The 21,110-nt window shown below is 40.4% G+C and overlaps 1 protein-coding gene across 2 annotated transcripts; it reads left to right on the forward strand.

Moving 5' to 3' along the window:
* lpar2b (lysophosphatidic acid receptor 2b) lies at positions 1-19,528 on the forward strand. Of its 2 annotated transcripts, none has more exons than XM_069689621.1 (5): positions 1-286; positions 6,891-7,367; positions 9,462-9,956; positions 12,392-12,648; positions 16,411-19,528. In XM_069689621.1, exons 2-5 carry the CDS (start codon positions 7,112-7,114, stop codon positions 16,513-16,515), a joined length of 1,113 nt encoding a protein of 370 aa, XP_069545722.1. In that variant the 5' UTR covers positions 1-286; positions 6,891-7,111; the 3' UTR covers positions 16,516-19,528. The 2 variants fall into 2 exon arrangements, with proteins under 2 accessions (XP_069545722.1, XP_069545723.1); XM_069689622.1 differs by having other exon boundaries at positions 12,392-12,720; positions 16,411-16,480.
* The last annotated feature ends 1,582 nt before the right edge of the window (positions 19,529-21,110 follow it).

Genomic DNA, 21,110 nt, shown 5'->3' on the forward strand with positions numbered 1-21,110 from the left:
TGCGCGCAGGTAACAAGCAGCCTAACTTCCGGAAAACAGAGGAAAGTCCCAGCACAGGTGACGGAGACTCTCCCGTGTTTAACTTTGTGGGACGCAAAGAAAAGGCTGAAATGGAGTCTGGAGGAAGAGACTAATTGCCTTTTTCTTAATTTCTTTGCCCCTCTGGTGACTTTTGTCTGACTCAGAGGGCGTTGGAAGCGCGCAGGTGCGACACAACATTGTTTCCCAACTCGACGAGCTCTGATCTGGATATACTTGACAAGCGAGTTCATAGACACGAGTCAAGGTGAGTTCAGATATATATCTCTCTCATATCTCTTATTCCCTCCTCTGTTTGTGTATAATGCTTCTACTGTGAGTGTGAAGTGTGTGTTGTTGGGAGAAGAGCCGTGTTTGCACGTTTTTTGTTGTTCCTGTGCCCGGAGGTGGTGACTCCCATCAGCGTGCTGAGGCATCTGCATTGTCTCAAAGTGGTGGAAGGAGTCTGGAGTTCATTACATCCTCAGCGCTGCCCCGCTTGAGCCGTGATCCCATGTTTTAATGCAACCTCAACAAAAGCAGCGCTCTCCGTGCGCAGGATAAAATATTGAATCAGGTTTTATCTTCCTTATCTATTACTGGATGCCTCCACAGCACACACAGCACACACAGCACACACACACACACACACACACACACACACACACACACACACACACACACACACACACACCAAATGACAGGCTTCTACTTCACACCTTCCAGTACAGATGTAGTCCGTTTTTAAAAGTTACCTGTATGATCTCATGCAAGGAGAAGGACAGCCGTGCTGTAAAGTCTGCCTTTGTGAAGGTTAAACTGATCAGCTCTTGTAGACACAGTTACAGTGTTGACTCAACCCTGGCGAAGTTTGTGGGGCTGTAAATACCTGCTGTTGTGTTGAACTGTCATAAGGTGTTTGCTTCTTTTTTTTTACATTGAAAAGGGGGGAAAAGAAAAATCTCTTTTAAGGCTGTGGATGACTTTTTCTATCAATGTAATAATCATTCAGTCTATGAGACATGAACTGATGTTTGATGTTAGTTTGAGTCTACCACACAGGGAAACTGAGTTTATGGCGATATAGATACAGAGAAAAACTGCAAATCCTCCCATTAGAGAAGCTGGAAGATGAATAATAATGATACTAATTATACATTTCTTTTATATAGCGCTTTTAATGCTACTCATAGATGCTGATGTTGAAATGATTAAACAACACAACGATAGTATAGATTTCACAACATACGATGACAACCAGTATACAGTATATTTCAACATCACAGCTGGAGCTCCACTTGGAAGCCGACCAACATGTGTCTGCAGCGCCCCATCAGAAAAACACCAACTGGTTTATTTTTCTTTGATCAGATGACTCAAATCAAGCTTTGTTCAATTTAAAACTTGTTGTTGCGGTACAGTTCAGACACACCAGGTAGTCTTTACACAACATTCAACATTTGAGTGTTTTGGCTTCTTTTGCTAAATTAAACTTTTTTTTTAATTTTTTTTTTGTGGACCAACATGTTCCTATTAAAGTAAGATACTAAAATGTAGTGTTTAGGATATGTGTTGGTGCTCATATCCAGAATTTGTAATGAACCCAAACCCTAATCACCACTATTTACTGAACCTTTTTAAGGACAAGGTGTAAAATAGCTCTGTTCAGTTTCATACAAAGTGATGTCCTTAAAATGCTTGTTTTTAGATAGACAGTCCAAAATCAAAATATATTGATTTCATATATAGTGATATGAAATGGAGTAAAGCAGAGAATCTTCAGAGAAGCAGAAACTGGAGATTGTAAGAAATAATGATTGACATTGAAATTGCAGCTCAGATTTGAAAGATTAGAGAGTGAACAGATGATCAATTGTGTCAATGCGAGAGGAAAGATGCAGAGATAAATTGACTTTGATTCAACGGTGGGAAATCTTGGCGTTATTCATTTACCGAAACCCGTTTTGACCTTTATGTATCTGAACCTAGCTGCAGTGAACACACTACACCTGACAAACTCAGGGTTTGTACTGCTATTATAACAGTTCTGTTTCACAGCACAAAGATCAAACGAACAGAAAAAACATATTTACAGTGCTTAAATTTGAGGGATGATAAGAGAAATTGCATCTCAAATCCATTCATGACAAGCCTTGTTTTACCAGTATTTTGTGATTTTTATTTATTATGGTACATTTATGGTACACAATGTGTTTTCCTTTAATACAGTAATGATGTGAAAATGCATAGTTTTTATTTACCCACCCCTCACTGTGACTGCTGAGCACCTCAGCCCCCCAGAACCTGAATGTAAACCCTGAAGCTGTTTACTCCAGCGGCTTGTTTTTTTTTGCAACCATAGTTAAGCAGTAACTACTATAAAAATTTGGAGATTTAAATAGTCAAATCTAAAATGCAGAGACAATATCTATGAGTTTCTTTCAGATGATATTTGCCCACTTATTAAATTTGTGTTCCTGTTTTAGTCGGATTTGAATGAGATCATTTTAAATGGTGTCTAATTACAGTATTTGTGATGCATAGCAGCAAACCTTTACATAGTGTATTCATCAGATCCTCTTACGCTTGAAAACAGAGAGATAATATAGGAAATGTGAAGTTTGTGGGTTTTGGTCTCTACTTTCTGAACAAAAAAACAAAAAAACCTGGCCTGTAAATGCACCACGTGACAGAGGAGGAAGGAGCTGCCTGTGCACGTGTCTGGGAATCAAATGGCTGAAAGTGATCATTATACAGGCGACACCTGGTCAGTCCCACCAGTTGCTTGTTGCTTATAAGTAAAAGCAAATGCACTCAGAGAAAGGGATGGCTCCTGTGGCGATGAGCAGACTCTCTGTTCTTCATCCAAATTAGACTTCACAAACATAATCGACTGTCTCTACCTACACGGCTGTATTGGTTTTAGTGTGTGTGTGTGTGTGTGTGTGTGTGTGTGTGTGTGTGTGTGTGTGTGTGTGTGTGTGTGTGTGTGTGTGTGTGTGTGTGTGTGTGTGTGTGTGTGAGCACACACAGCACAGCAGAAGAGTACTGGCTGAAGTCGATGAGCTGAGGCTCTACTTTCACAGAGAGAGGGAGGACGGAGGGGAGACTTGGGTGTGGCTCCTCCGGTAATGACCGGTTTGCATTCAAACTGGTGTTTACTGATTCAGCCCCGTCCATTCACACACAAATAAAGACACATGGTGCATGAAAACACACAAGTCATGCAAACCCAGCCCCTGAGAGCCACACAGACCGGAAGGGCCACAGTGAACTTGTTGTTGGAGTCAAATAGTTGCAGCTCATACACAGAAAGGTCGCGTTTCAGAGTGAACACAATGCTTTAATTAGACTTGGGTTCTCGTTAACAGATGGTAATTAGTTCTCTGATTTATTTGTGTTGTTGTGAATGGTGGATGGCTGTGATCTTCGGGCCCTCAGGCAGCACTGCATTAAAAACAGACACAAATCTGTAGTGAGAAACATAGTCTGGGCTAAGAGGAACTTGTGAAAACCATTGTCTGTGACTAGAGTTCATCGCTGCATCCACAAATGCTGATTGCAGCGCTTTCCAGAGAAGGTGGCGGCCATATGCATTAGAGCACACGGCATGGGTAGCTTGTACGTCTGGGAAGGAACCATTAATGCTGAATGATATATTCAAGTTTTGGAGCAACGTATGCTGCCACCCGGACAACGTCTCTTTCAGGGAAGGTCTTGCTTATTTCAGTTAAACAATGTCAAACTGTGTTCTGCACGTAGTTCAACTGCATGGCTCTCTAGTAGAAGAGTCTGGGTGATAAACTGACCTCCTGCAGTCCAGACCCGTCACCCCTTTAACAAATTTGGTGCATCATGAAACGAAAAATACAACTAAGAAGAACCTGAACAGTTGAGAAGCTGAACTCTGACATCAGGCAAGAATTGGACAACATTTCATTCTCAAAACTCCAGCAACAGGTCTCCTCAGTCCTCAATTATTTACAGAGTGTTGTCAAAACAGGATGCGATACAAAACAACGGTAAACATGTCTCTGTCACGCAACAAAAACAAAGAAAGAGGCGTGGACGGAAGTGGTCATTTTTCAAAATACAACACCATGCAGGCTAATGTAAATCAAATAAAAATAGATAAATCAAAGGTTTTTTTTATTCTTTCTGTGCAGCCCAGTTCTGGAACAGATAATCAAAGGCCACGGACCTGCAGGTGCAATCTGAAATGAGACTTCTGTACAGTCAACATTGGAGTAGAGCCCAAACACTCAGTTATGACATAAGAAGAGTTTTTATTTTATTTTATTTTTTTTAACTATTGATTTACTAACCAGCCTATTCTTCTTTTTGTGTGTGTTGTACAGCTGGTAACAATGTGCACATGCTTTCAAACTTCCCATTCAATTCCACGTGATGAAGACGACAGATTTTACATTTTTAAACTTAAAGCGCACTGATATCAGTAGTGAGAGTTGGTAGATACCAGTGAAGCCCTGACTACAGTTTTAGTGCTTGATTGACACTTCATGTCTCCGATAGAACTAGAAGAAAAGTAAACTTTCCCATGCTGTCTGCACACCACATGTATGGGACCCTGTGTGTGTGTGGTATTGTTCAGTCAGTTATAGACACATTTGCACATACACCTGCCACAAATGCTTTATTATTATAATAATGTTGGCCTGAGTCGTCGTCTTGTTTTGACTCGTTTGATCCGTTCTCATTCTCTCATGACCGCAGTTTTTCAACTTTCCTCAACTGTTATGAATTGTTGCCTTAATCAAACCCTTTTCTTCTCCTCCATCATTTCAGTCTTCAGCCTCTAAAGTTCTTACTGTCTCCACATTTTTCTGTTTCTGATTTGGCATTTCTTCCCTCACACCCCTGGTAGAAGAGTGGGTGTCACTGAAGTTCCCTCCCTGTGTGTGTGTGTGTGTGTGTGTGTGTGTGTGTGTGTGTGTGTGTGTGTGTGTGTGTGTGTGTGTGTGTGTGTGTGTGTGTGTGTGTGTGTGTGTGTGCCTGTTTGGATTGAGATAGAGTTACATAGCTGGATTGTGTAATTGTGAGGTGTGTCTCTGCTGTAGGGAGCTGCTCTGCTCTTTCCATTGTTGAGAGTTGAACTTGGAGCCGATGGCGCTTCGCTGGCTATCACAGGAAAATGGAGAATGTGTGAGGGAGTGTTGTTGACTCCAGACGCACCGTGCAGCCGGGGCCCGTTTACTGTAAATAGAGGATTAAAGCCCGTTGCTGTTGGCCACGTTGTGCATGCATGTCTTGAAGTGAAGGTTAAGTTTTGCTCTGAACTCTGGTTGATTGCGATTACAGCGTCCCAGTCATAAAGCCTCGCATATTCCTTATTTTACAGACCGAAAAGCACTGTGAAGGATATTCTCTTTCTTTCATTGGATCTCTTGAAGTGTTGTTTTTTTTGTGCATTATCAAATAATATATCAGTGTCATTGATTTATATGTTGATCTATAATACATACAGTAAGAAGACAGTGAATAACGGACATCACAATTTCCCAGAGTCCGAGATGATGATGCAGATTTTTCGGGCCACATCAACTCTTAATACCAGGCAGGATCAAAAAGTTCAGAGACTGCTCCTGTTGCGCGTGAACGATGCGCAACACCGTGATGTGCACGGAGAAGGGAGAAGCTATAACCTTTGTGAATAAGTATTCCAAGCTTCATTGCTTGATCAACATCAACACCTGAGGTACACATGTTTTTGTGGCCACTGATCTGGGTCTGCTGGCGATGTCTCCGTGGACTTGAGAAGAGAGCACGCGTCAAATTTTGCGTCAAACTGAGGAAATAGGCAAGAGAGACCCCTGAAATGCTTCAGAAAGCCTGCAACAATGAAGCGATGAGCTGGGTGAGATGTCTCCAGTGGCATTGGTGTTTCAAGAAGGGCAGAACATCTGAGGAAAAACAAATGACCTGAACTGTGGCGTGATGGCACTTGGGGATCTCCAACATGTTGATGGACCTGTCAGCGGAGGTTTCTCACCCGCAACAACACAACTGTCGCTCTCCACCATCTCTGATCACTGGATTTGGCATCCTATGACTCCCTCCTGTTCCCCCAAAATTTGACAGACACTTTGATGTGCGCTCTATGCTCAAGTTTCAGTTGCATGGAGAAATCACGGATGTCACAAAAATGGGTGTAACTCTGGTGCTGATGTTGATCAAGTGACATAACTTGGAATACTTAATCACAAAGGTTATACTTTCTCTTGCTCCGTGCACATGAAGGTGCCTCCACACTACTTCAGTGTTTTCAGCGGGAAGTAAGTTGGCTTCACTGGCGATTAAATCTTGAGAAACATAGGATGGCAAAATACAGAGATTCTGCTGTTGTAATTATCAATACCAAACACACAGGTAGCAGCTTCTCACCTTTAGTCACTTTCAACAAAATGAAAGGCCAAGGCAGTGTGTGGGTGCTGACTAGGCTCACATCTTCACTGGGATTATCGTCTGGAGCTCTGTTCACATTCAGGTCTCAGAGGCTGCAGCTCAGTTGGTAGAGTGAGCACACTAATCAGAAGGTTGGTGGTTCGATCCCCAGCTCCCGTCCACATGCCTCAGTGTCCTTGAGCAAGACACTGAACCCTAAAATTCCTCCCGATGGTGTACCGTCAGTGTGTTGTAAGTCGCTTTGGATAAAAGCATCAGCTACATGTAAAGTGTGGGTGGGGAAATTTTGCAATAATTTCTAACAATGACGTGTTGCTAGAGTTTCGGTGCGCAGCATGCGATATATGCTGGGCGATGTGGTTAAAGGTCCCTTCGTAGTTTAAAAATGAAACGTCCATTACACTGTAACGATGCATAATGTCTGTGTTTGCTGTCTGTGCTCCCCGCAGGCTGTAGACGTGTATCCAGAGCTCCACACGGTAAAGGCCTCAGACATCAAACTGGATCCCTCCAGCTCTCACTTGTCCAGCTGATGGCATGCCGATCTTCACCCCACCACAGGGGGTGAGACTGAATGCCGCCCTAGTCCTGTGCTTCCAGTCTGCAGCGCCGCCCACCTCTCCGTCCTCTTCGACTCTTCTCTGATCCCACGTCCACCTGAGGTCTCAGCATGGATACAACGACTGAGGACAAAGAGGGATGCTACTACAACCGGTCTGTCCGATTTTTCTACGAGCAGAGTGGCAAGAACATCAGTGACCACTGGCGCACGCGTGACTATGTGGTCGTCCCTCTGGGCATGACGGTCTGCTTCGTCGTTATTTTTTCCAACCTTCTGGTCATTGCGGCCATTTTAAAAAACCGACGCTTTCACTTTCCCATCTACTACCTGTTGGGTAATCTGGCTTTGGCAGACCTCTTCTCAGGTACCATCATTTTACTTTATGTGCTTCTTTGTTATTATGTGACTAGAACAAATAGCTACCTAAATACACAGTAAACCCTGGCCTGATTTGACAGTTGGAGTTATTTTACAAGGGACATTTTCAGCTTTTATACTGGGCTGGAAAAGCTTTAAAAAAAAAAAATCTGTTTCTGCGAGGTTTTAATGTGTTGTATTGTTTTCCAGCAGAATGCATTTACAAACTAAAAGTTGGATTATAGGAGTTTGCGGATTTTGCTGCTGAAGGCTGAAGCTTATTGTCTAATAGTGGGAAGTGTCAATTAAATGAATTAACCACTTTTATTGGCCAGTCCGTCCAGGTATCATGAATTCATTGTACATATAAAAATCGACTTTATTATGACAGACTTTTTTTTTATATATTGCGGGGAACTACTGATATAATGAATAATTCTTGGCCATATTGTCTCCAAATATTACAATCGTCTCCCTTACAAACGATGTTCACATTTGGTTGAAGGATAATTTAAATATTTGGGAAATTGAGCAGTTTGTCAGGCGCACATGGATGTTTTAGTGACTTTAGAAATGCACTTTGTAAGTTAACCCTATCTTTGCTGAGGTGTTTGACGTCTAAAGTACAACTCATAGTCACTTACAGTATAAACTTATAGCACTCACTGAGCTAGTAGTCAGTGTGCGGTAGCTGGGATGTATCTATCTGGAGTACAAATGTGATAAAAGTAAAGATTTTCTGCAGTTAAGTTTAAATGCTGAGTAATCTGTCATGATGCTGCTGATGTGTGTTGCTTAACGACGTACAGTAAATACTTACTCGCCTCCGAACTGTGCTGCTAAAGTGAAAGGGCCGGTCGGCTTCTAGCAAAAGCAGAAAAATGCACCTTTATTACAGAAAGTTTATTACGTCAGACTTGTTGAAATATTTCCTGAAGAATGTATGAAATCCTAATAACAATATTGGCAGAAATACTGTTTCTGCAGCCCTGGCTGTGGTTGCATGGTAATGGGAATTCAATACAACCTCTAAACCTCAGAAGGCGTTTCTTATAGTGATTTTTATTGACTTTTTAAATAAACCATGAATATAAAGTGAAGTTTAGTTCGACAGGTAAACTTTGAATATTGTCTGCCTGCTTTTGTCATTTATACCTGTACAGGATTCCCGCTGGTCATCAACTTTCTAGATTATTAATTATAAAAGGCTATTCCAGACAAATCAGGGGACTTGATCATTTTTGGGGCCAAATCATGAAATATCATTTAGTTTTAGTTTGTAGCATGTTTAAATTTGAGTGATTTACTTGATCAAAATTGAATATTTTCCATGAAGTATTTTCTATATAGTGTTATTTAACTTATTTCCTGAGTGGTTTAATTCTCCTCCCCACTCATTAACAATTACTTCAGCCAAGATATGTTTTTTCCTGTAGCCGCTAACGAAGGAAAAGATTTCGGGAAAGTGAAAATTTTCAAGATTTCTGGCTACAAAACTATGACTTCAGAGATTAGGTGAGTAGATGACAGGAAAGCCAGATGGAAAAAATTTAAAACTACTATTGATCTATTAAAACATAGGAGAGGGAGCTCTTCACATGCACATTAACAGTAAGAGGCACGCTGCCCTCATCACTGCTCTGCTGCAGCCCAGTGGAGGACACTCTTTAGTGGGGGCAGGACTATTTTGTTCCCATTTAAAAGGAAATATTTTGCTCATTTTATTGTTTAAGCAGTTAAAAGAAACTTTACGTTTTTTTTACTGAAATGACTGAACTAGTTAATATATCTGACAAATTGCTGGAAATAAAATAATGGGGCTGGATTGTGTCTGATCAGCAAAAAGGATGGCTGTTTGCACCTCATTATAGGTAATTGGAAATTCATTTTTAGTCAGTGAAAGTCAGGGAACCCTGCTTGTACTAATGCGATTGACGGTAAGAAGCTGTGTTCACTTTATTCATCATTTGCATGTTAAGATATTCAGGAGTTTGTCTCGGTGTCAGTAGGTTTAAACCAGCCTTACAGTCCGCTCTGACCCAACACTGTATGAACCCAAGTAAAGTGTGTACCTCTTAAAAACCTCTGCTTCTCCTCGCAGGTGTCTCCTACCTCCACTTGATGTTTCATACTGGTCCCTGGACCATTAAACTCACCAAGTACCAGTGGTTTGTGCGACAGGGGCTGATCGACACCAGCCTGACGGCCTCCGTCCTCAACCTGCTGGCCGTGGCCGTAGAGCGTCACCAAACCATCTTCAACATGCAGCTGCACAGCAAGATGAGCACCCGGCGGGTCTTCGTCATCATGATCTTCATCTGGCTGGTGGCGATAATCATGGGCCTGGTTCCCACCATGGGCTGGCACTGCCTGTGCGACCTGGTGAACTGCTCCACCATGGCGCCGCTCTACAGCCGCAGCTACCTGGTGTTCTGGGGCCTTCTCAACCTGCTGACCTTCTCCATCATGGTGGCGGTCTACACCCGCATCTTTCTCTACGTCAGGCACAAGAGCAAGCAGATGTCGCAGCACACCACGCAGATGAGACACAGAGACACGGTGTTCAACCTGATGAAGACCGTCTCCATGATCCTGGGTAAAGGAAGCACACACTGTACATACACACATCAGGGGCAGCGTATCAAACTGAACTCATTAAAACTACGTTATGTAGGCATGTTTGGTAAATTAATATGTCACGTAATCCTATAACGTATCTGACAGTACAAACAGCCTGTCGGTGTCACTCAGTTTGTGTTTGTGGCTTCATTTACAAGAGAGAAATTCATATCAGTGTTGCGTCACTGTAGCAGAGAAAACATGAACATTTGTACGATTCCTTGTCTGAAAATGACATCAAATGAAATATGTTTTAGTTTTGGACTGTTGACTGGACAAAACATGACACCTGATGACATCACCTTGGTCTCCCAAGAAATTCTGAACTATTATATTATTATAATTAACACAATTTTCTGACATTATAAAAGCCAAACAAATTAACCAAGAAAAAAAAATAATCCTCCATTTAATTTTGAATTAAAATAACCCTAATTTACAAACCTCATTTCTGGTAAAGTTGGGACATTTTGTAAAATGCAATAAAAACAAAAGTCTGTCATTTGTTAATTCTCTTCAAACTTTATTAAACTTACAAAAGTAAAAAGAAAAGATATAAAGTTTTCACTGACCAACCTAATTTTATTTTGTAAATACTATAAACATATTTAATATTTGCCCCCCCCTCCACCTCCAAACTCAAGTTTTAAACCACATTGTCATTGTTTTCATCAGCAGATTCGTAACATCGCTGATGTGTTTTATTTCTTTGATTTCCAACACATGCCTAATGATTCTTGAAATATATTCATTTAGCATCTAGTAACTCACAGCCATAATGAATAATTTTATTATCTCAGTTTAGTTTTTTTGTGAATTTTATGCTTAATCATCAAGAATATTTCCTTTTACCAAATAAACTTAAAGATTCTCACATCTGTCAGCCACTTACACTCTATTAATATTTCACACCTTCAATGGGAATTTTTTTTACAATATGTAACATTATGTTTAGTCAAGATATTTGTGTGTCAGACCCTTTTTCATAAGAAGACGTTGTTGTAAACTGTGGCGGGCATCTTGCAGCAGAAAACACAACAACCATTTGCTGATTGGTCGGCTCTTCTGCTTTGAAAATAGTCAGGTTAGAACTGGCAAAAATTTTAAAAAGGAATTGGCATTAAAGGACAAAAACATTTTATTATTACTCTGTCATTGTAATGATTTGTGATTAAATGAGCAATAATCAAGCTTAGTGTTCAAAAAAATATTTTTTTTTCAAAAAGTTTAGCTTAAAAAGTCCCCAGAATGGCAAGAAAACACAGAGAAGACAGTCAAAAATAATCCTGCCTTGTTTTAACTTTGTCAGATAATGTTGTCTTCATGTATTCATTCATTGCTTTTAGTACATTAAACAGATTTTTCTCATAGTATGAGAGTTAGTTTAGGGAAATGTTCACCTGTGTCTTTCAACACTTTCAACCTTTCACTGCACTCACAGGATGCCATGCATGTTCCGCTCTCATCTTGTTTGTACTTGTTAAACCACACTTGGTTACCCCCCCACACGTTCACTCCCACTGATTCCTCTTGTCTTCTGCTGAACTGGCCTCGCTCCTCTCACTTTCTTTCCTCGGTTTCCCAGCCCTCCCGTGCCTCTGCTTACACATTATGAACCTTTGATTAAATTCCTTAAAATTTTAGGAATATTACGTGTCTTTCTCCTGTCGCTCGGCAGCCGGGATTCGGCCTCTGCGGCATGTGAGGAGGGTAAGGACAACCCCGAGCGTGCCCTGACAGGCAGCTGCATAGTTCAGTTGCAGTGACAGAAAACAGCCTCTCTCCTGCTCGTATGACACCGCTGAGGGGGGTTGCAAACTTGGAGCTTGTTTTGACCTTGAGGTTGTGGAAAATTTTTTGCGCACATTGTTGGCTGTTCTTCATGTCTAAAAATGGTTATGAGGGTCAGGTTTTAGATGTAGAGACGAGGTTAAGTGTGCAGTTGTGACAGATAAGGTTGTGGTCAGAGGTCTGACTAATGCATTACACATTGAGTGCGTGTTCCTGCATCGTTTTATCGTTTCCGTGCGCATATATTAGTGCTGAACGTGCTACAAATGTGTGTACACAGTGAATTCCTGAGCTGCCTAATCGAGTATTATGATAATGAAATCTGATCATGCAGACTAAACCCACTCCACATGCTGACATGTTATGTATCTGTGTGTGTGTGTGTGTGTGTGTGTGTGTGTGTGTGTGTGTGTGTGTGTGTGTACGTGTGCATTGCCTACAGTGGAATTTACGGTGCTTCCCCTCTGCCCCTCAGCGACCTTCTCACAATCGTTACAACTCTGTTCATCTTCTTTCCTCCGAGTAATTCCCCTTTTATCTGTGACTTGATTTCTAATGTTATTTCAAGTCTTCTTATGACGTTAAGTACCCTTAATACTGCCCCCCACCCCTCCTCAACAGGCTGCTTCGTGATCTGCTGGACACCCGGCTTGGTCGTGCTGCTGCTCGACGGTCTTGGCTGCGAGAGGTGTCAGGTGCTGCGCTACGAGAAGTACTTCCTGGTGCTGGCTGAGTGCAACTCCTTCGTCAACCCCATCATCTACTGCTTCAGGGACAAAGACATGAGGAGCACCTTCAGGGAAATCCTGTGCCCGTGCTGGCGGGGCAAGAAACACAAGGGCACCTCGGAAGTTCATTTTAACACCCTGGAGCACGAGGTACTGTCCGAGAGCACCGGAGTTGATGACAGCAATCACAAACAAAACAACCACTCAGAGTAAAGACTCATGGTAATATCAAAGCCCTGTAGATAGATGCTGATCTGTACAACCAGGACAGCCGTCAATCAAACAGTTACGCAACAAAAACCTTTGTGAGAGTTTAGCTGAACGCAGCCTAACAAAAGTGTGAAATCTAATTAATAGTACAAAACCAAAGTAAAAACATCCAGGTACATTTGCATAATTTTAAAAGTCCACATCTGTAAAAGGTCTTTTTTTGTTTTTGTTTTACTTAATTTACATAAAACATTTTTAAGTGATGTTTTTACACTGACTGTAAGAAATGGTTTTCTCGTAGTGGAGAAAAACCTGTCAGCTGAATATGCAGCTTTACAGCGAGTTTCGGCTCTGTTCATATATTGGACCCACAACACTCGTTTTAATTCACTTTTAGTGCTCTGGTACTTCTGGCCGCATGCAGGCAGCTGTTTCTGGCAAGAAAACTCTAAAACCCTACCATTCTCTTCACCATGCAGCTATGAACACAGGTAAACATGTAGGTGCTAAAGAGACAGAAATTCGCTTCAGGAGTTGGTAGGGACCAAAAACAGACCTGAAGGGGAGATAATATGGCTCTCAGTCATCAGGTGGACACAAACACGACTCCAAATGAACCTTGAGCTTTTACTGCTGGTTTCGTGAGTACAGTAAGCAGTTGTTTGCTAAAAAAGCCTGTTTCAACTTAAAGGTGATGGTATGTCAGTGCTGTATTCACAATTTATCATTTCACAAGTGCGCAAAAAGTCTCTAGGTTTAAAGAGAGCACACACCCGGAGACTTATTTCAATGTCCTCCCTGTATTTTGTATTGTTCGTGTTTGAGCTGAGCTTCATTCATGCTCCGTGAACAGTAAGTGCAGCAGGGAGGTGAAATCCACCAAAAAATAAGTTCAAACGGCACCCTTTTTATCAGAGAAAAACAACGTAGCATGTTAAAAAGATGGCACATGATAGTGTTACCCTAATCTAGAAAACAGAATAATGAATGAACGCAAGTGTGATTTATTCCAATTCTTTCCGCTTCGATGTCTGCTTGCGTAAGTGTAAACAGAAACGCTTTGGCTCTTCAGGTTGTCCGTTCATGTTTGCCACGACACTGTGTTGAATCTAAAAACTTCAAACTCTAATCTTTACTGTGCCACGGTATCACTGCGGCGCAAGAGAGGATGTGACTGTTCATTCATGTTAGCTGGTTGATGCTTATTTGCACTGTTTGAAGTTTGGTAGCCGTGTGCTACTGAAAGAGTGGAATTTCCATGAGCACTGTGTGCTGCTAAAAGCCACATCCCGCATGTGAATGAGAACACGCAGAGGTCCAAACTACACAACTGATTCAGCACAGGGTACCTGCGTCTTATTTTCTGATACCCAACACTACATTAATGTTTAGCAGTATTTCTTATTGAAGTGTTTCCTTCTTTCACTTCCTCTTTAATCCAATCAAAATTAAATGTCACGATGAGAATCGTGCACACTGTGTAGTATCACAGTCGTGTATGTCAGAAACATTTCAATCCACAAAAAATAGTTTGCATTCTTAAACGTGCCCGATTCAGTTCTCCTGTCTTAGTTTCTGTTCAGCTTGCGGCTGCAGTCGTGTCACGTTGCATCGAAATTTGCTGATTTTAATGTATAATATGGCTCCCTTGTGATTTATGTTGATCTGAAGGCTTATTTCTGTTATCACAGGCAAATCGCAGTCACATCTGCAGTTTTTGTAACGTCAGCTTTATGATTAGGTTGTAACCCAGTCGACCATCTGAGCCACAGCCGCCCGGGGGTCTCCCTGGTAGAAGAAGTGTCCTATTCTCCAGGGACCACTTACCATTACACCATGAAATAGTATCCGTGTTGAAACTAAAAGACTATTTAACTCCCCTTGAGCTGAACATAGAAACTGTGGGCAAATGTGTATTATAATTGACATAGGTTCCAAGCACCGCTATATTTCCTGTTATTGGTTGAGCACATCGTTTATTTGTATGCCATTAGATTTGGATTAAAACATTTCAACATTTTGAGCACACAAAAACATGTTCGGCTTTCATGTATGTTCCATTTTGTAGGGAAATAGTAATTTATTTTGATAAAACTAAAATCACCTCCGTGCTTCCATGTTTGCTGTTGTTCACATCAGCAGTAACCCCTCTCACTTCTCATTTGTCCTCCCTGCTGTCTCTGGCTACAATATGCCACACTGTCAGCCTTAAACTGAAGTTTATTAATTCAGTTTTGTCTAAACCCGATCAAAATCCAGTTGCAGGGACTGCTCTTTGCTCGATAATAACCTCTCTACAAAATATGATTTGTGTGTGTGCTAATATTTTCTATCTGTGCTCATATTGTGTCCCTTAGTCATGCAGAATCGAGGCACAAATATAATTCCAAGCATGTGTAACTTCATCCAGCCAACATGTCAAATTTTCCATGAGGCAAACTTGAGCAGAACATCAAAGCGTGACCTCGATCAAACTCCTCAAATCCCATAAAACGAGGCCTGAATGGCGACACTGCCTTGTACCATAAACGTGTTTCTGTTTTGGAATGACCCAAATGCAAGGAATTATCCTATTTCCTTATGCAATTGTTACTTAGTTCATACTGACGGGAACATTTCTGTGTCATCTGTGCTTGTAGTTAATGTGTGTGTGTATTTGCCTGTGTGCTCGTGTTGTACAGTCTTAAACCGGTCCAGATGTGTGCGGCTGGTTCCAGTGCTTCTCTGCCGCATTTCCTCTGACTTGTTACTCTGGCATGTGTGTATGTTGGAGCCGTTCACGCTCACACACACACACACACACACACACACACACACACACACACACACACACACACACACACACACACACACACACACACACACACACACACACACGCACGCCCTAAGTGCAGTCACGAGTGTGTGTGATCTTGAACGTGTGCACATGCATATATGAGTATAAACAGTGAGTCACAGACGCATTGTTTTACATAGTTTTTTTAATAGTACGATCCGAAGGGGACACTGAGGGAGAGGAAGGCAGAAATTTGCATGGCGTCCTCACTGTGCCCGTAGTAAAATGTGCAGTAACTCGTGCAATTAAAGGGGAAGTTAGATGTTTATGGAGGCCGACGTATCATTAACTATAAGTACATTTAAATGGAATTCCATTACAAGAAGCTATTAAAGGGAAGACAGTATATTCTAACTATATTCTTTTCTGTAGATTTCAAATAAATCAACGTGTTAACACTTTTTTTCATGTTATAGACCTCCTGTTGGTTTTGTTTTGACAATTCAGACACCTTTTTATCTTATGTTGGGGTTTTACTTTTGTGCATTGTTCGAAGTAATATGAATAAATGCTCAACTTGCCTACATCTGTGATTTGTTTGGTCATGTCTGCCTTGCCTGCTTTGTTTGCTTTCTGTGATTCTTTGTGATGGCTGGTCAAATTTAACAATTAGAAACATGGCAAACTGTGTGGAAACACAACCAGTGGGATAAACATGTTTCTAATCTCTCAGGTGATTTCGCTCTGCTAATTTGAACATGACTAACCTGTTTTTTTCCCTCTTCTCTTTTCAACTTTTCTGTTTCTTTCTGCTGCATCTAATCACCTTATCTTTTTTTGATTTCCTCTTTGGCTCTCCTTGTTCTTTACCTCATGTCAACTCTCGCCTCATGCTCTCCATCTGTATCTCCACCTCTGTCTTGTAGAAGTCTAAGTCTCGTAATGCCAAGTCGATAAAGAGGAGCAACGGCACACTTCTCAACCGGGAAGCCTCAGACGTCACCCCCGCCTCTTCCGAAAAATGGAATTAACTCAAACAACAATACATTATCAACACACTCAAGACAACCGTAGAGAACTGGCAACCTGGCAAGAGAACTGTGCATACATAAACAAGAACAGCCAGCGTCTGTTGTGACAGGAGTCAAAAGGGATTTATTTTTATTTTTCAATTGGATTTTTGCCTCTTCTGCCAGTGGACAGAGGTCATTATGTCTGTGTCTGATTAAGCTATGTGGCAAAGAAGTCTTGATTAATTTCTTACCACTGTAAGAAGTTAATGTATCTTGAAGTGTCTTCTAATGTGTGCGCTGTCATCAACCCTCAGCAGACATAAAGAGACAAACCACTCCATTACTGGGCCATTCATACAATATGGGGCACATCTGAGAGCTCATTTCCTGTTGAGAGGACTTGCCAGTTTTTGTGTAAACAGACGGAAGAGGAACACCTGGTACAAGCTGGATGTGTAGACAGTCGCAAAACATGTGCCTTGTGCAGTGTCAACAAGTGATAAATCCTGCCCCGTGTGTGCATGCAGCCTACAGGCAGTTGCCAGTTTGTTTGGTACACTTAGCTTGAAATAATGTCAAGTTTAAAGGACCCATGTTTTACAGTTTTCTGGTGTGTTTACAGTCTTGATATGCATATGGTATTTTTGAGGTTTTAGATACCAAAAATTATTTTAATATATAGTTTTACATCTCTTCTTTTAAGCTTCTCTCTGGGTCTCTACCAAGAACAGGCTGTTCTGTGTCTGTGTCTTTAAGGTGCATCGATATCAACGAGCCTCTCTTTTCATTGGTTGACTCTTTTCCAAGTGACACACGTCCAGGTCAACCACAGGTTGTCTTCAGTCCTTTATCTTGCTAGCGCTGCGATGGAATAACAGCTCTGTTTTATCTTCAACATGAAATGTTGGAGAGTGGGCTGTGCTGTGGACGGAGATATGAAATGAGCGTGAGTTTGTGACATCACAAACTTACGGAAGTCCAAATGGCAGACTTGCTGAATACAGGCTCTATGCATTTTTCTGTGTACTGAGTGTTTTGACACATTCACAGTATTTATACAGCACCGGGCTCTACTCTTAAGATATACGAAAACAAATGGAAATCGGATTTATACAATAAGGGACCTTTATTACAAGTTATTACAACTGTTAGTACGTTTTAATCCTCCTTCATACTTAGTTTAGTTGAATGAAGACCTCTCTTAAACAGTTTCAACATAAACTGAATATTACAACCTTCATTGGTGAAAACTGGCAAATAAAAGTATGTGGAATAACTGGAAGTCGTAAGTTCGTCTGCATCCAAAAAATGATTTGGAGTCAGAAGCCTCTGAAGCTCAGAGAAAACTCAACTCATTCACAAAGCAAACTGAAGGAGTTTAAACTATTGTATTTGTTGATGGTTAACAACCCATTTCCTATTGCTTCATTGATCAGCCATTGGTTATTATTAACCTAACATTTTGGGTTGCCAGGTTGTGAAACTTGCTCAGGGTTTTGCTCTTTATTGTTACACTGCAGTACCTCTAATATGGACGGATTGGCCAAGAAATCAGATACAAATTCAGTTTCTTTAGAATTTAAGATTTGCATTTGCTGCTTTGTTACTTTAAGCGTTTATGTTCCAGACAGATGGTTAAGTCTTATTCAGTGACGGTCTTCGCTTCCTGCTCGCTCTGCACTGGATTATTCGATTTGTATTAAGATATAAACCAATTCAATTGAAAACCTGATGGATTATTGCACTGAAAGAACCTCTTGTCACTGATTTACTATACGTTTAACAGTGAATGTACTGGTTTACTACTTAGTTATGAACTTGTGACATTTTAACTTTTTGTCAAGATTAATACAAAAAAAATACCATAAGAGATCTGACCATGTTTTTTTATTCACAATGTGGCAACCTAAGTTCTTTCAATTAACAACCTATTACTGATCTTAAAGCCTAAATATGGGATTTAAAAAATATATTAATAAAGCTTTAGTTAAATGTATAGCCCTTTTTTAAATTACTGTAAAGGTTACATTACATTTAGCTGACGCTTTTATCCAAAGCGACTTCCAACACATCGATGGTACACCATCGGTAGCAACTTAGGGTTCAGTGTCTTGCTCAAGGACACTTAGGCATGTGGACAGGAGGAGCCGGGGATCAAACCAACAACCTTCCGATTAATGTGCAACCCACTCTACCGACTGAGCCGCAGCCTCCAGGTTGAAATTTATTTTATAAAGCCTCTCTCCCTTTGTTTGGTATAAATCAGAATCGTCTTTGTTGGTTAAATGTTGGATATTTACAGGTTTTGCCTCAATATAAGTGTAAAAATGATAGTTTTGTGCACATCATATGGATTTTTGAAATATTAAACCACCCTTTCCTAGAATTTAATGATTTATGTCTTGTTTGTGTCCTAATGCAGTTTAGTCAGAAACTTCTGCTGTTTTTTTTTTGTTTTTTTAAAGCCATTTTTTTATACTGTATGCTATATGCGTTTTTCTTTTTCTTTTCTTTTTTTTGCTCATTTTTGTTTTGTTTTTGTATGCTGCTGGTGTTTGCATCATGTAAATTTTCTATACGCTGGACTGACACAATATTCTTTGTAAATTGTTTGTGATATAAAACTTTATTTATGATCACATTGTGACAGTAAATATTTTGTACAGTATTCAGTGCAAATAAGCAATTGTCAGTGACAATAAAAAAAAAACAACAACAATATAAGTGGAACTCAAAACTGTCCTTTTCAAGTAAATAGCTTCCAGTTGTGTTTTTAAATTTCTAATGCTGCATTTTTGTCAAGCACGACTGAGCAAACATGTCGAGTAAGTGATGAAGCTTCAGGGTAAAGCGTGGCTATCTCACATTTTGCTGTAGTGGACCGGCGTGTCTATTTCACGTTTTGCCGTGATACTATGTTGGAATAGGAAGGAACCTTTATGGCTGTAACACCGTCTGTTGTGTCTCATTTTTAGTCATGGATCGACTCTCAGGAAGTCACTGTGACGTCATTAAAAACTGAGTACGTGTATCTTTCTGATTCTTCCTGCTAAATTCAAGGTTGTTGCACTCACTTTGGATCCTATCGGACGTACGAATCTCATGATGTCAGTTAGTTTCTTTTTAAACGCTTTTGCCCCTTTTTCTTCCTTCAGGTTCACAGAGGGAGGCAAAAACCTCTGGTTGAGTGCCAAGCCCTTTTTTGTTTTCTTGAGAAAATTCCTTTTTTATCTGCTCTCAGACTCTTTCCAGCTCCCCTATGTTATTTTTCTTCCTTCCCGGTAAAGCATTTTGTAATGACCCCTTGCTTATGTCAAGAGAAAGTGTTTTCAGCGATATCGGTGCTTTATTGTCTTTTGCCAGTGAAAATCTCTTCTGGGAGTGCTTGTCCCTCATCAGGTTATTCAGGCTCCGTTTATCCAGTTTCATCTTCTTGCGTTTCTTGCTGGGTAGCGCCCCCTTCAGTTGATTCAATGCTTTGTTTACAGGTGATTTCTTCTTCTTTTGCCAAAACAAAGGTTTTTTGGAGGTAGAGCCACCCATGGCTAGTTCCTAGGAGGAAGAAGTATTTGATCAGTAAAAATACAAAGATTATTCTGGCAGAAAGTTAGTTTTTTCACAACAGAGCAAAGTTCACAAGGAGCTCAATATGGATTTTTGAGGGATTAATTCCCCTCATAAATTTGTAGCCTGAAGTTGTGCCATTTCAAAACTTAACTGTAAGTTTCTTTTCATTTGAAAAATGTTTATTTATTGTAATATGTATATAAACATCTAAAAAAATTTGTAGATATCTAATAGATAAATTAATAGATATTAGATTTAATAGATAATTCCCTGACAATGTCAAAGGGGAAAAAGGAGAGAAATGTGTGGGTATAAATTCAGGCTGATGTCTGTCAATGCGAATTATTTGAATGCATTAAAAGTTCAGTAAATGGTTCAATCTCAGTTACTTTCTCATCTGTTGATAACATTTTAATTATTGTTATCTCCTTTGACTTTCAGGCAAAGGATGTACCTAAACTCTCCTCTGAATAAATATGTAAACATTTACAATAAAACACACTCCTGCAAGAAGATTTGGTTTAAGCTATTTAATCTAAGGCTGAAATATTTAATCACAAAAGTGCATAACAGTTGTGCCAAACCAGGACATTGATTTACAAAAATTAGTTGATATCAACTGACCTGGGATAAAACTTGTCATTATTAGATTATATATCAAAATAGTACAATAGATACAGTGCATTTAGTCAACATACGAGATAACAGAATTATGAACTTACATGTGTTTTTTTATTCACATATCACACACACGAGCTTAGGCACATACACACCTGGAGTTTTCACAGCTGTCAGTCAGAGCTGAAGTCTTGATTTATTTCTCCCGTGTCCTTTGTGCTGAGCTTCAACCTGAATCTAAAAGTAATGAGCCTCGTGAAGATCCAGATCAGATGGCACGACTGTATAAACGTAACCTGACTCAGATCCGAGAGACATGTATTCCTCATTTCCGTGATTTCTTTCTTTAACATTGCAGTTGAACGTCGAAGACCAACTGGTTCTGTGACATTCTCCAAGTCAAGTGATTTTCTGCCTCTGCTTCTGCT

The sequence above is a fragment of the Brachyistius frenatus genome, unplaced genomic scaffold, assembly GCF_029030835.1.
Source record: "Brachyistius frenatus isolate BFR_SWC_R1_liver_20210118 unplaced genomic scaffold, ASM2903083v1 Contig_7, whole genome shotgun sequence".
NCBI lineage: Eukaryota > Metazoa > Chordata > Actinopteri > Embiotocidae > Brachyistius > Brachyistius frenatus.

Excerpts from the sequence above, each read along its gene's own strand:
- lpar2b (XM_069689621.1), top strand. The coding sequence starts at position 7,112 with ATGGATACAACGACTGAGGACAAAGAGGGATGCTACTACAACCGGTCT. Across the intron at positions 7,368-9,461 it reads TTTGGCAGACCTCTTCTCAG|GTGTCTCCTACCTCCACTTG; the intron begins GTACCATCATTT and ends TTCTCCTCGCAG. Across the intron at positions 12,649-16,410 it reads TTAACACCCTGGAGCACGAG|AAGTCTAAGTCTCGTAATGC; the intron begins GTACTGTCCGAG and ends TCTGTCTTGTAG.